The sequence below is a fragment of the Stomoxys calcitrans genome, chromosome 2 (assembly GCF_963082655.1).
Source record: "Stomoxys calcitrans chromosome 2, idStoCalc2.1, whole genome shotgun sequence".
Taxonomy (NCBI): domain Eukaryota; kingdom Metazoa; phylum Arthropoda; class Insecta; order Diptera; family Muscidae; genus Stomoxys; species Stomoxys calcitrans.
Genome location: NC_081553.1, coordinates 174,099,754 through 174,114,665, shown reverse-complemented (window position 1 = coordinate 174,114,665; position 14,912 = coordinate 174,099,754). Strand labels below are relative to the sequence as shown.

The following is a 14,912-nucleotide window of genomic DNA, read 5'->3' as shown; positions in this document are numbered from 1 at the left end:
ACTACCGAATGCCTTTCATTTGAGTCCCATATTGTACCGATCGGTCCACTTTTATTTTTAGGTAGTGATTTTGGGTAAGGGGAGGGTTCCCCCCTTTACGATATCAACAAATTGTATAGCATATGGCTCCTTCCAGACCATATTCGTAATCTACTCCCAAATACCTTTCATTTGAGTTCCATATTGTCCCGATCGGTCCACTTTAATTTTTAGGTGGTGCTTTTAGGATAAGGAGTGGATACACCCAATTGCCATAGCAACAAATTCTATAACCTATAGCTCCTTCCAGAACAAATTTATTATCTACTCACTGATAACTTTCAATTGAGCATCATTCAGGCTCGGGGAGGCCACCTAGGTACCTGGACCCAATGTTTATTATCAAATTAGTACTCTACTACTGAATACCTTTCATTTGAGTTCCATATTGCCCCGATCGGTCCACTTTAAATTTGAGTGGTGATTTTGGATAAGGGGATGTTTCGGCCCCGTACGATATCAACAAATTGTATAGCCTATTGCTCCTTCCAGAGCATATTCGTTATCTACTCCCAAATACCTTGTCCCAATCGATCCATTTTAATTTTTAGGTGGTGCTTTTCGGATAAGGAGTGGGTTCACCCACTTACGATAGCAACAAATTCTATAGCCTATAGCTCCTTCCAGACCAAATTCGTTATCTACTCACTGATAACTTTCAGTTGAGCATCATACTGGGTCGGGGAGTCCCCCTTGGTACCTGAACCCAATGTTTATTATCAAATTAGTACTCTACCACTGAATACCTTTCATTTGAGTTCCATATTGTCCCGATCGGTCCACTTTAATTTTTAGGTGGTGCTTTTAGGATAAGGAGTGAGTTCACCCACTTAATAGCAACAAATTCTATAACCTATTGCTCCTTCCAGACCTTCCAGACATTCGTTATCTACTCTCTGATAACTTTCAGTCGGGCCGCATACTGTCATTATCATCCCATATGAATATTTGATGGGTTTTGGGGTCAGGGCGGCCCCCTAGGTACCTGGAAACAATTCTTATACCTACCACCATATGATGGGGGTTAACTAATCTAGTCATTCCGTTTGTAGCACCTCGAAATATTTGTCTAATCGTTCGACGTTCTGAGTTGATCTAGCCATGGCCGTCCGTCTGTCTGTCGAAATTACGATAGAGGTCGAACACGTAAAGCTAGCCTCTTGAAATTCCGCACAGATGCTTAATATCGACGTAAGTTGTTGGAAATGGGAAGTGGGTCATATCGGTTCAGATTTAGATATAGCTCCCATATAAACCGAACACCCATTTCACTTCTTGAGCCCATGGAAGCCACAATGTTTGTCCGATTTGGGTGAAATTTTGCATGTAGCATTTTGTTATCACTTCCAACAACAGTGCCAAATGCGGTCCGAATCGATCTATAACCTGATATAGCTCCAATATAAACCGATTTCCCGATTTGACTTCTTGAGCCCTTACAAGCCGCAATTTTTGTCCGATTTGGCTGAAATTTTCCATGCAGTGTTTTGTTATGACTTTCAATAACAGTGCCAAATGGGTACACAACCTGAGGGGCTACAACTTTTTTCCTGGTGGATGCTTAGCCCTCCCCCAAAGGTCTACCTACACTTGTGCCAACCCCATAAAATATTAACATGAAGTGTCAGTATTCCATATAACCAAATTTTGTATACCCGCCACTATAGGATGGGAGGTATACTAACCTAGTCATTCCGTTTTTAAGACTTTGAAATATAGATCTGAGAGCAGATTGAAGGCTCCACCTTCTGCACGGTGAATGAGGATGGCCCCACTAGGAATCTATTGCATCCCCTGATCTCCTGAGTGACTAATTATGGCTACCCGTCATTTCTTTAAAAGCAGATCATTCCTCCCCATGACCTCATGAACCTCAAACGGAATGAAGAAAATTGTATATCCCCATCCTATGGTGCAGGGTATCAAAAGGATCACAAAAAGGATCAACGCTTTCAAAAAGGGTCAAAATGACCCTTAAAGGTCACAACGATAACGCTGCTCATCGTCATTACCACTGAAAGCCGAACGTTTATCAATCAGATGAATGCCGATTGGGTCGGCCTCACAGAGTACACCTATTGCCATTTGAGTGAGCTGACACCCCCCTCAAATGTGCCAGCTGCCGAGAGGATATTCCGAGACATCATTAACGCAGCAGCCGCTCACTTTATAGTAACCGTTCGAATATCCCAAATGCGGCCTAATTTGCCGGCGCAGGATGAAGTACTTGTAGACGAGAGTGAGGGGACTCGCTGCCTGATCCCCGCTAAATCAAAAATAAGCGAGCTGAATCTGAAAACAAGTAAAAAGCGTTAAGTTCGGCTGGGCCGAACTTTGGATACCCACCACCTCGGGTATATGTGTTAACCACCTTTCAGCAAAATCCGGTGAAATTGCGTACCTAATGTCCCATGGCAGTTATATCGAAATATGTTCCGATTTGGACCAAATACTAATAAGTACAAGTCATTGTCCAATTGTGTATAACAAAATATTGCTCTTTTTAACAGCTATATCTAAAAATAAACCGATCTGAACCATATACAACATGGATGGCGAAAAGCCTAACATAAGTCACTGTGTCAAATTTCAGTTAAATAGGATTATAAATGTGCCTTTTTTGGGGTCAAGATTTTTAATCGAAATATCGGTCTATATGGCAGTTATATGCAAGTCTTGATCGAACTATTTAGATAAAATTTCGGCAACATCGGACAATAAATGCGTCTTTTATGGGCCCAAAACATTAAATCGAGAGATCGGTCTATATGGCAGCTATATCCCCATCTGGACCGATCTGAGCCAAATTGAAGAAGAATGTCGAAGGGCCTAACACAACTCACTGTCCCAAATTTTGGCGACAGCGGACAATAAATGCACTTTTTATGACCCCAAAACCTAAAACTGAGAGATCGGTCTATATGGCAGCTATATCGAAATCTGGTCCGATCTGTGCCATATTGCAGAAGTATGTCAAGGGGCTTCACTAAACTCACTGTTCCAAATTTCGGCAACATCGGACAATAAATGCGCCTTTTATGGTCTCAAAACCTTAAATCGAGGGATCGGTCTATATGGCAGCTATATCCAAATCTGGACCGATCAGGTCCAAATTTAAGAGAGATATTGAAGGGCCTAACACATCTCACTGTCCCAAATTTTACCAAAATCAGATAATAAATTTGGCTTTTAGGGTCCTAAGACCCTAAATCGGAGGATCGGTCTATAGTGCAGCTATATCCAAATTTGGGCCGATCTGGACCAAACTGTCGAAGGATGTCGAAGGGCCTAACACAACTCACTGTCCCAAATTTCACCAAAATCAGATAATAAATGTGGCTTTTATGGGCCTAAGACCCTAAATCGGAGGATCGGTCTATGTGACAGCTATAACCAAGTCTAGACCGATCCGGGCTAAATTAACGAAGGATGTCGAAGGGCCTAACACAACTCACTGTCCCAAATTTCTGCAAATCGGATAATACGTGTGGCTTTTATGGGCCTAAGACCCTAAATCGGAGAATCGGTCTATATGGCAGCTATATCCAAATCTGGACCGATCTGTGCCAAACTGACGAAGGATATCGAAGGGGCTAACACAACCCATTTCCTAAAATTCAGGAAAATCGGAAAATAAATGTGGCTTTTTTTGGCCGAAGACCATAAATCGAAGGATCGGTCTATATGGGGGCTATATCAAGATATAGTCCGATATAGCCCATCTTCGAACTTAACCTGCTTATGGACAAAAAAGAATCTGTGCAAAGTTTCAGCTCAACATCTCTATTTTTAAATACTGTATTGTGATTTCAACAGACAGACTGACAGAAGGACGGACATGTCCAGATCGTCTCAGAGTTTTACACTGATCAAGAATATATATACTTTATAGGGTCGGAAATGGATATTTGTTGTTGTTGCAAACAGAATGACAAAATGAATACACCCCCATCCTTCGGTGGTGGGTATAATAAATAAATAAGGTAGCCAAGCGGTATATTTGGCTAGAACATTTGGAGCAATGTCACATAGGTGCCGGCTTTGGCAAACTGTGTTCTGCTAAGTCACTCTCGTGTCCCGGGGGAAGGGGAGGGCAGGACCTGAGTCATTTTTGGAGACGTAACTGTGACTGATCTAAAGAGATGCGCTAGGCATTGGGCACCCACGGAATCTCTACACTGATGCCGAAGAATCTGGATCTACCTGGAGTCGAATACCGTGCAACTATCCTCAACCAATCTTTGAACACTCTTATACTAAATACACAATCTATGAAAGATAGGCAGAGTGGTCCCGCTAATAAAGCCTGATCTTCTAAGCCGATTTTGCTATTGCTGTCCGTCTGTTGAGATCACACTAGTCTTTAAAAATTCAATAGCGAGCTGGAACTTTGCACGAATTTTTGTTTTGGTCCTCAGGCAGGTTAAGTTCGAAGATGGGCTATATTGGACTATATCTATAGACTAATCTTCCTTTATATAGTCTTATGCCCGCACTTTATACCTAAGTTTGCTGAAGCTTGGTACATCGAGTAATGTTATGTATGGATATTGCTGTCATATATACAGATCTTCTGATTAAAGGTCTTAGGCCCATTAAAGCCCAACGAGTTGCATCAGGCCTCTTAGTATCTGGACCGAGTATGTTCTAGATCAGACTATATTTAAATAAAGCTTCCATATAAAGGGTGATTTTTTTGAGGTTAGGATTTTCATGCATTAGTATTTGACAGATCACGTGGGATTTCAGACATGGTGTCAAAGAGAAAGATGCTCAGTATGCTTTGACATTTCATCATGAATAGACTTACTAACGAGCAACGCTTGCAAATCATTGAATTTTATTACCAAAATCAGTGTTCGGTTCGAAATGTGTTCAAATTTTGACAAATTTTGTTCAGCGATGAGGCTCATTTCTGGTTGAATGGCTACGTAAATAAGCAAAATTGCCGCATTTGGAGTGAAGAGCAACCAGAAACCGTTCAAGAACTGCCCATGCATCCCGAAAAATGCACTGTTTGGTGTGGTTTGTACGCTGGTGGAATCATTGGACCGTATTTTTTCAAAGATGCTGTTGGACGCAACGTTACGGTTACGAATGAACACATTTCGAACTGAACACTGATTTTAGTAATAAAATTCAATGATTTGCAAGCGTTGCTCGTTAGTAAGTCTATTCATGATGAAATGTCAAAGCATACTGAGCATCTTTCTCTTTGACACCATGTCTGAAATCCCACGTGATCTGTCAAATACTAATGCATGAAAATCCTAACCTCAAAAAAATCAGCCTTTATAACGATATCCCTATTCAAGGTCTTGGTCCCATAAAAAGAGCATGCTACCCGATTTCGCGGAAATTCCTTGACTGTTGCGTGTGAGAAAAATTTTTGAGTCAGCCAAAAAACGATTTGTAAACTGCACGAATGTAATCTGGCACTATTATCTTGGAAGAAGTGGTATTACAAAAACCCCAATCCAAAGTCAAATATAACATGTAACAACTAAAAACGTGCTAGGTTTCTCCAAGCCGAATCTTTGAAACCCACCACCATTTATTCTGCATAATAATTTTACTCTAGGTACCAAATTTCTGCCAAACCAGGCAAAAATGAAACAACAAGGATCATCAAAATATCTGTTTATAAAGAGCTACATCAGGCTAAAGACCGAGTTGGATCGTACATGCCACAGTTGGAAGTAATAACAGGAAACTGCAAGCGCATAGTTAGCCAAGTCGTACAAAAATTGCGGCTTTCAGAGGCTCAAGATGTCAAATCGGGAGATTGGGTTATATGGGAGCTACATCAGGCTAGACCGATTTCAACCGTACTTGGCACGATAATTGGACGTCGTAACAGAACACTAAATTCAAAATTTCCGCTCAATCGAATTACTATTCCGGATTCTAGGGGCTAAATATGTCCTATATCGGGAGAAGGGTTTATATGGAAGCTATATCTAAGTCTGAAACGATATGGCCCATTTACAATATCCAATGACCTACATCAATAACATATATCTGTGCAAAATTTCAAGCGACTAGCTTCATGCTTTCGACCTCTATTGTGATTTCGACAGACCAACGGACGGACATCCACTCAAAATGTCCAGACGATCAAGAATATTTATACTTTATGGGGTCACAGATCAATATTTCGAGGTGTTACAAACGGAATGACTAGGTCATATGATGGTGGGTATAAAAATATGCGTCATACTATATTTTAAATTGATTCAATAGTAGCTGAAATATGTATTCAAAGTCCCACTTGCAGGAAACCTTCCCTTATATGTATATTGCCTTTTACCTCCCAACAACACATTCCAGTGTGAAACTACTTATTTACCTTTGCTCGTATCGTTAACATAATGGTGAAGTTTAACAAATTATGCCATGTCTGCACAAATCCGGTATTTATGGGTATTGGCGTTATTGTATTCATATTTTGATTATACGCTTCAGTCAAACTATTCCAAGGGCCCAAGTCATTAACCAAAGTTGATGGAGCCACATTGCCAATATTTGCCACTGATGCTGTGGCTGCCGATGACGGTCCTGTCGATGACACGGAAGACGATTGTGCCGTATTCGAATCAGCATTAAGGGTTTGTGTTGAGGCTGCATTTGTTTCCTCTGTCGTGGGGTACTTGCGATAGAATTTCAATAAATCATTGATATCATCTGGAAGAAATGTAATAAATAAAATATTAATGTTTTTTGGTTGGTTGCTACATTTTATTATGTGTATAAATCATTTGGAGGGGTGCGTTGAAAGGCCCTAGAGAATTGGTATTCACAAAGTTATGTTTTAACAAATAAGTTTACAGATAGCAGCAGGATATAAGGATATGTCGTTAAAACTGTTTTTCTAATATTTATCTACATTTTCTGTAATTGTGCCTGATGAATATAAGGTAGGGGAGTATTCTTATTAACTAAGTGAATTGAAATTGATTGAGTAAGTGATTTGAGCTTCATAATCATTCAAATGGTGTTTTTATACATCTTAAGGCGTAAAATTTTGACAATGTGTCAAAACGGCCGGTTTTGATAACTGGGCGAGATCAAAAGCATTTAATGTTAACACGAACAAGTGCGTGCTAAGCGTGCTAAGTTCGGCCGGGCCACCATGGATCGCATTTGTCGAGCTCTTGCAACGGTATGTCTTTTTAGGCAAAAGAAGGTTAACAGAAAATAATTGCTTTGTTATTGGAACAATATCAAATTATGGTTCATTTCGGACCATTATTGAACTGAATATTGGAGACCAGAGTAGAAGTCATTGTGAAAAATTTTAGCCAAATCTAGAAAGAATTACGCACTTTAGGGGCTGAAAAGGAAAAATGGTGAGATCCGTTTATAGGAGAGCTGCATTAGTCTATAAACCGATTCATTCCATTTTCGACACGTATGTTAAAGGTCACGGGAGAAGCCGTTGTACAAAATTTCAGTTAAATCGGATAATAATTGCAGCCTCTAGTGGCTCAAGAAGTCAAGATCCCAGATCAGTTTATATAGCAGCTATATCAGGTTATGAACCGATTTGAACCTTACTTGACACAGTTGTTGAAAGTAAGAATAAAACACGTCATGCTAAATTTCACCAAATCGGATAGGAATTGCGCCCTCTAGAAGCTCAAGAAGTCAAGGCTGGTGGGGTCCTTCGAAGATAGTTGTCCTCTTCGGGAAAGAAAATCAGCCCAAGAAAAACCCTGGGTGACTGGGGAGATTCGCAATATTGGGAATGAGGTCCGCAGACGTTTTAACAGAGCACGTCGTAAAAAAGCGGAAGTTTATTGGGATGTATATTACTCACGGCTCAAGGAATACAATAAGATTACCTGAGCGGCAAAACGTGCCTTCTGGAAACCTTTATGCGAACAGGTCGATAGCGTTAATCACGCCCCCAAGATAAAAGACTTTCTCTCAAAAACCCTTGTCTAAATTGAAACTTTAGTAGACGACATGGGAGTTAGAGCAGAAAAAACTGAGGACATGTTGAGGCTTCCTCAGGATACATAGTCGCTCACGGAGACACCGAAATCTTGGAATAATGACGGCGATCGATAATAACGGAATTTATGGTGAAGGAATCCTTCAGGAGCTTCAAACCATTTAAATCACCCGGACCTGAAGGAATATTTCCGGCGTTACTACAGAAAGAGGCAGACTATCTGGCGTCTCATCTGGGCGATATTTTCACAGCGTGCCTATATATTCCATATACTCCGAAGGCCTGGCCAGAGGCATGGGAGGTGTTCATACCCCAGCCCGGCAAGGCAAGTTATGATACACCAAAGGCCTACAGACCCATAAGCCTTACGTCCTTTCTACTCAAAACCATGGAACTATTGTAATTGTGGATACCATGATAAAGAGTAGGATATCCAGCAAACTGCTCAATTACAAACAGCATGCTTATGCCAAGGGAAGGTCGGTGGAGACTGCCCTACACGAAGTTTAAACCCCTTTGCTACGCAGACGATGTTATAACACTTCTAAGGCGAAAGAATCCGAATCAGCTATGCAGAAGGGCCGAGAGGGTCTTGCATATGGCATATGACTGAGCTAGACCCAAAGGGAGGTTAACCCAGAGAAGACTGAAATATGGCTGTTCACGGCAAAGACGAAGGTGGGCCAATTTAATGCATCACGTTTCCTCCATAAGACGATTTCGAAATCTGACAAGGTCAAATACTTGGGTGTGATCTTGGACAGGAAACTGAATAGGAAGTGTCGCATTCAGGAGCGGACTGGGAAGGCTCACAGATTTTGGGCAATATGTAGACGGACAGTAGGCTCGAAATGGGGCCTGAATCCTAGGATAGTCCATTGGCTTTACAGGAGCGTAATTAGACCAATACTTACTTACGCCTCAGTAGTTTAATGGACTGCTATGGAGAAAAATGTAACTAAGGACCATACAACAGGTCCAGACAACATTTTGTCTTGGTATAGGTGGAGCGATGAGGACCACGCGCACTAGGCCACTGGAGACGATTCTAGATATCCGATCCATTGACATATAGTTTATAGCGACTATGAGACTTAAGGCGATGAGAGAATGGATTGAGGATAGGAGCAGCTCATACCATCGCGGTATAATCGAGGCGACGATAGAAAACCTGGAAGGAAGGGAAGAGATTTCCGATCAGATACCTGAGATGAACCTTGAAGTCGAGTGCAAGGCACTGCTGCCATCGGCACAGTCTTGGATTGACGGAACCCTAGTATTGCCATCTGGCAGATCATGTTACACGGATGGATCAAAGCTAGAGGACAGAGTGGGCATGGGGGTCTACATTGAGAACCCAAGGACTGAGATCTGTTTTAGACTGCCTGGCCATAATACGGTCCTGCAGGTAGAGATCCGGGCGATCACAGAATGCGTGAAGTGGTCAGGTGCTAATGCGAGGACATCGAGTGTAAACATCTTTACCGACAGTAAAATTGCCATAAGGACATTAACAACCAGGACGTTAAGGTCACGAACAGTCTTGCAGTGTAAGAAGGAGATTAATGCCTTCTCTGAGAATGGCAAAATCAGCATCGTTTGGGTGACACAATATAAGACATGAACCAACTTAGGGGAGTGATATTGAAAACAATTAAGGATTTTGTAAGTAGAACGGAATTCCTAACTTAAAATTTTCTTTTTAGAGCGCACACTAAGCCGATTACTGGCTAAGGTGTGTGTCCATAGTGGCATGGGGCGGAGTAATATATGCACCCTCATTTTGTCCTATCCTATCCTACATCTTTGTAATGGTTAAAGCTGAGGTGTAATTGAGAATGTGTGCACAATTTCAAGGCCCTAGGTGGTCCGGGGGCCTTTTGGCAGCCCGCCAAAGTAGGTCACTTCGGCATTTCGAAAAATTTTTCGGCCTGCCAAATCCTTATTTGTGGTCCGATTTTCAAAATTCTTTTTTTTTCTGGATAGTGCTCCTACATAAAACTCCGCAACAGGTATACAATATATTCACTGGTTTTAGCGATTTACAAGTTTTGATTTTTATTTGTTGAAATTTTGGCTGAGATTTGTGGTTTCATACGTTCTCGATTACACCTCAGCTTTAAACATTCCAAATTTCAAAAAGATATCTCTACCCATTCTCATACGGCATATTTTTAACTAGTTTTTTTTTCAGTTTTACTTTGCGATGCAAAGCCTTTGCTTTAAATTTAAAACCCTATTTTCCCCAAAAATAGACAAACAATATGTAATCCTTTATATTTTTTTTTATTCCTGCTCCATACAGCATGGATTTTTATAGAACCCATCATAACGTTCTCGATTCAACTTAAAATTCCATTTGAGTACATCTGTTAACGAAACAATTCGAAATCACTCACCATTGCATTCAAAGTTGTTACAAGTGCGCTGCTCAATGTTGTATCCCTCACAGAACATGGTGCTGACTATTTTTGCTGATTTATGACGTTTGTGTTTTGTTCGCTGGCCTTTTTTATGCGTTTTGACATCCTTTTTCTCCTCGGCCAGCTGGGGTCCATTAAATGGACTTTCATTGTAAATTCGCTCACTGTAGACATCGTTAAAATCGCCCTCAAATATGCGCATAATTTCGGGCTGTTCCGTGGTTGTTGTCGTTGTTGCCTTGGCAACGTTGCTGACTTTTCTCGACCTACTGTGTGATTTCACAGCTGCCAAAGGCGTTGGTGGTGCTGTCACAAAGTGCAACATGTTGTTGTCCATTTCGAATACATCCGCTGGGGCAAGCATTTCGATACTCTCCTCATCCTCTGCACTGGCATCGGCTGGCAATAGTTGTGCCCTGCGTCGGTGTTTTTTCTGCCCAACATCCGTTTTTTCGTAACGGTCACTTACAAAGTCAGCGTCAATGGGGTCATCAACAGCTTGGCCATTGTCCGAGTGGTATACATCCGGACCGTCGTCAAAGTTATCGATGGCTTTCAGCTGTTCAATGATTTCGTCATCATCATCATCCTCAAAAATCATTCTATCAATATCGTCGTATTGTTTTTCCTCTTCGACATAAGCTTCCAAATCATCGCTATTGTGTTCAGCATCATCGTCGTACTCTTCCACTTGTTGTTCCACTTCGAGCTCCTCTTGTTCGGCCTCGATTTCTTCCTCCTCGATTTCGTTGAAATTCATTTTCATATCGACCATGGGATTATCGAGAAGGCAACGCCGAAAACGTTGTTGCACTCCTTTGCCACAGGCCACGCTGCATACGGTGAAGTCGCTCCAATCATCCCAACCTGCAAGCAAAACAGAGAAAAGGACAATGGTGATGTTCAGGGGTTGTGATTGCAAAATCTAATTAATTTATTTCGTTGCAAGGGGGGCATGTGTCTGTTAGCATTGTGGGCGTTGGTGTTCGGATTGGTGTAAGGACAGTAATTACATGGAAATGCTGTTACTTTTGAACATTTGTGCAAATTGGACAGAAATGTGTGGCAAACCTATTATTAATTAACCGACGGGCAAGAGCAAACACCTGTGGAGGCAATTTACTAAATATCCTTAATTGAATATCACTGCAGACATACAATAGGGTGTTTCTATTGGAGGTGGGCGAAAAGCAATTTAAAAAACTTTAAATTTTTGCTCTTTAGTTACATCCAACTAGGGATATGAAAGAGAGCACTTTCTTAAAGGAAGGCACCATTTGTAGAGAGAACCTTATATCATCATACTAGCAAGTAACAGAAGGAAAGAGTCAGGCAATGAAAATTAAAAAAATTATGCTACATTATATGTGTAAATTGTGCGATATTTTTGTTTGGGCGCTATGCCTAAATCTATACCGAGTTCAATGGACTTCGGCAGGGGTATTTCAGATGGGCTATAAAACAATACGTAACGAATTGTTAAATTGAAATAACTACTCCCTTAAAACTTGAAATTGGTCCATGTACTTATATGGGAGCCATATAAGTATGGCTCCCATATAAGTCCTAAGTTCGGCCGGGGCGAATCTTATATACCCTCCACCATGGACCGCATATGACGAGTTCTTTGCCCGGCATCTTTTCTTAGGCAAAACAAAACCAAGTAAAAAGGCGTTAAGTTAGGCCGGGCCGACCTTTGGATACCCACCACCTCGGGTATATATGTAAAACACCTTTAATCAAAATCTGGTTAAAAATGCATACCTTATGCCGCAAAGAACCTATATCGAAACATGTTCCGATTTGGACCAAATACTAATAGGTACAAGTCATTGCTCGATTGTGTATTAAAAATATTGGTCTTCTTAGTAACTATATCTAAAAATAAAAAAGTCGAAGAGGCTAACACAACTCACTGTCCCAAATTTCGGCGACATCGGACAATAAATGCGCATTGTATGGGACCAAAACCTTAAATCGAGGGATCGGTCTAAATAGCAGCTATATTCAAATCTGAACCGATCTGAGCCAAATTGAAGAAAAATGTCGAAGGGCCTAGCACAACTCACTGTCCCAAATTTCGGCGACATCGGACAATAAATGCGCCTTTTAAGGGCCCAAAACACTAAATCGAGAGATCGGTATATATGGCAGCTATATCTAAACCTGGACCGATCTGGGCCAAGTTGAACAAAGTCCTCGAAGGGTCTAGCACAAGTCACTGTCTCAAATTTTGCCAAAATCGGACAATAAATGCGCCTTTTATGGGCGCTAGACTTTAAATTGAAAGAACGGTTTATATGGCAGCTATATTCAAATCGGAACCGATCTGAACCAAATTTAAAAAGGATATCGAAGGACCTAACACAACTCACTGTCCCAAATTTCAGCAAAATCAGATAATAAATGTGGCTTTTATGGGCCTAAGACCCCAAATCGGAGGATCGGTCTATATGGCAGCTATATCCAAATCTGGACCGACCTGAGCCAAATTAAAGAAGGATGTTGAAGGGCCTAACACAACTCACTGTGTTAGGTCTTTCAAATTTCAGCTAAATCGGATAATAAGTGTGGCTTTTGCGGGCCAAAGACCATAAATCGGTGGATCGGTCTACATGGGGGCTATATCAAGATATAGTCCGATGTAGCCCATCTTCGAATTTAATCTGCTTATCAACAAAAAAAGCATCTGTGCAAAATTTCAGCTCAATGTCTCCGTTTTTAAAGACTGTAGCGTGATTTCAACAGACAGTCGGACGGACATGTCCAGATCGTCTTAGATTTTTACGCAAATGAAATGATAAAATGAATATACCCCCATCCTTCGATGATGGGTACAAAAATCATAGAAGAAAAGATTTGCTCTGTTATTTGAGCGACATCAAGATATGGTCCAGTTCGGACCACAATTAAATTATATGTTGGAGAACTGTGTAAAATTTCAGCCAATTCGCATAAAAGCTGCGCCGTTTGGGGGCTCAAGAAGTAGAATAGAGAGATCGGTTTATATGGGAGCTGTATCAACCTATTCAGACCATAATAAACACGTATGTTGATGGTCATGAGGTGATCCGTCGTACAAAATTTCAGCCAAATTAGATAAAAATTGCGCGCTCTAGTAGCTCAAGAAGTCAAGATTTAAGATCGGTTTATATGGCAGCTACATCAAAATATGGACCGATATTACCCGACCTACACTAACAAAAAGTATTTGTGCAAAATTTCATGCGCCTACCTTTACTTATTTGAAAGTTAGCGTGCTTTCGACAGACAGACTGACGGACAGACGGGCGGACTTGGCTAGATCGACATAAAATGTCATGACGGTCAAGAATAATGTACTCAGACGAATATGTCGAGTAGTTACAAACAGAATGACGAAATTAGTATACCCCCATCCTATGGTGGGGGCTATACAAATTTTGTAAATCGGGCATATGTACGCTTTATACACATTTGAACAGACTTTGAACAGAAGTTAGTATCAAATTGCGTAAAGATTAGCCAAAAAACCAACAAAAGGGCTGAGATGCCTATCGAATCTTTTGTTATATAATAGAATAGCTGTATCTGGCCCGATTTGCTGCGCCTTCATTAGCACCACGCGAAAAATAAGTTTCTTACTCACTACCACAGTACAATTTGTTGTACTACCAAATCCCAAATCCCATATAACCATGATTAACAAATGTTCGCATTCTGGGAGGTGTTTTGAGGGGTAGGCAACCTGCTATCACTTGAACCTAATCTTTAATATCATATTCGTAATCTACACCCGAAAACCTTTTATTTTAGTCCCATATTGTCATAATAGTCTAATACGCCCATTTGGGACGGTTTTGGTTTGGTTTTGGTTTTGAGGCGGTCCCCTTGGTAATTACACCCAAATTTTCATATTCGATAATCATATTCGTACTCTACACTCCTATGTGGTCCAATTTCGTGTTGGACGGTACTTTTGATGCAGTTTTGGGCTTGTGGTGTCGCCTAGGTACTTGGATTCTATTTTTGACCACAAATTCGTATTACACGGCCGAATACCTTTCATTTGAGTCCCATATTGTATCGATCGGTCCACTTTGATTTCTGGCAGTTTTGGGCTTGCGATGGCTCCCTAGATAGTTGGATCCAATTTATAATATTGGGTTGCCCAAAAGGTAATTGCGGATTTTTAAAAGAAAGTAAATGCATTTTTAATAAAACTTAGAATGAACTTTAATCAAATATATAATTGCCATTTTGTTCGATAACCTTTTGCCATCTTCCTGGCAAATTTAGTATTCCACGCTCATAGAACTTTTGGCCTTTATCTGCAAAAACCTGAACCAAGTGCGATTTTATAGCCTCATCATTACCGAAAGTTTTACCATTTAAGGAGTTCTGCAAAGATCGAAATAAATGGTAGTCTGATGGTGCAAGGTCGGGGCTATATGGTGAATGCATCAAAAGTTCCCAGCCAAGCTCACTCAGTTTTTGGCGAGTGACCACAGATG

The 14,912-nt window shown here is 40.8% G+C and overlaps 1 protein-coding gene across 1 annotated transcript in view; it reads right to left on the bottom strand.

Moving 5' to 3' along the window:
* The window catches only part of LOC106091504 (uncharacterized), a 91,091-nt gene that overhangs the window by 5,087 nt on the left and 71,092 nt on the right, over positions 1-14,912 (bottom strand). Inside the window, exons 4-5 of the mRNA XM_059362817.1 lie at positions 10,396-11,286; positions 6,389-6,723 (exon numbers count right to left, since the gene is read on the bottom strand). Coding sequence (XP_059218800.1) covers positions 6,389-6,723; positions 10,396-11,286 — 1,226 coding nt within the window. The remainder of the gene's footprint in view (positions 1-6,388; positions 6,724-10,395; positions 11,287-14,912) is intronic.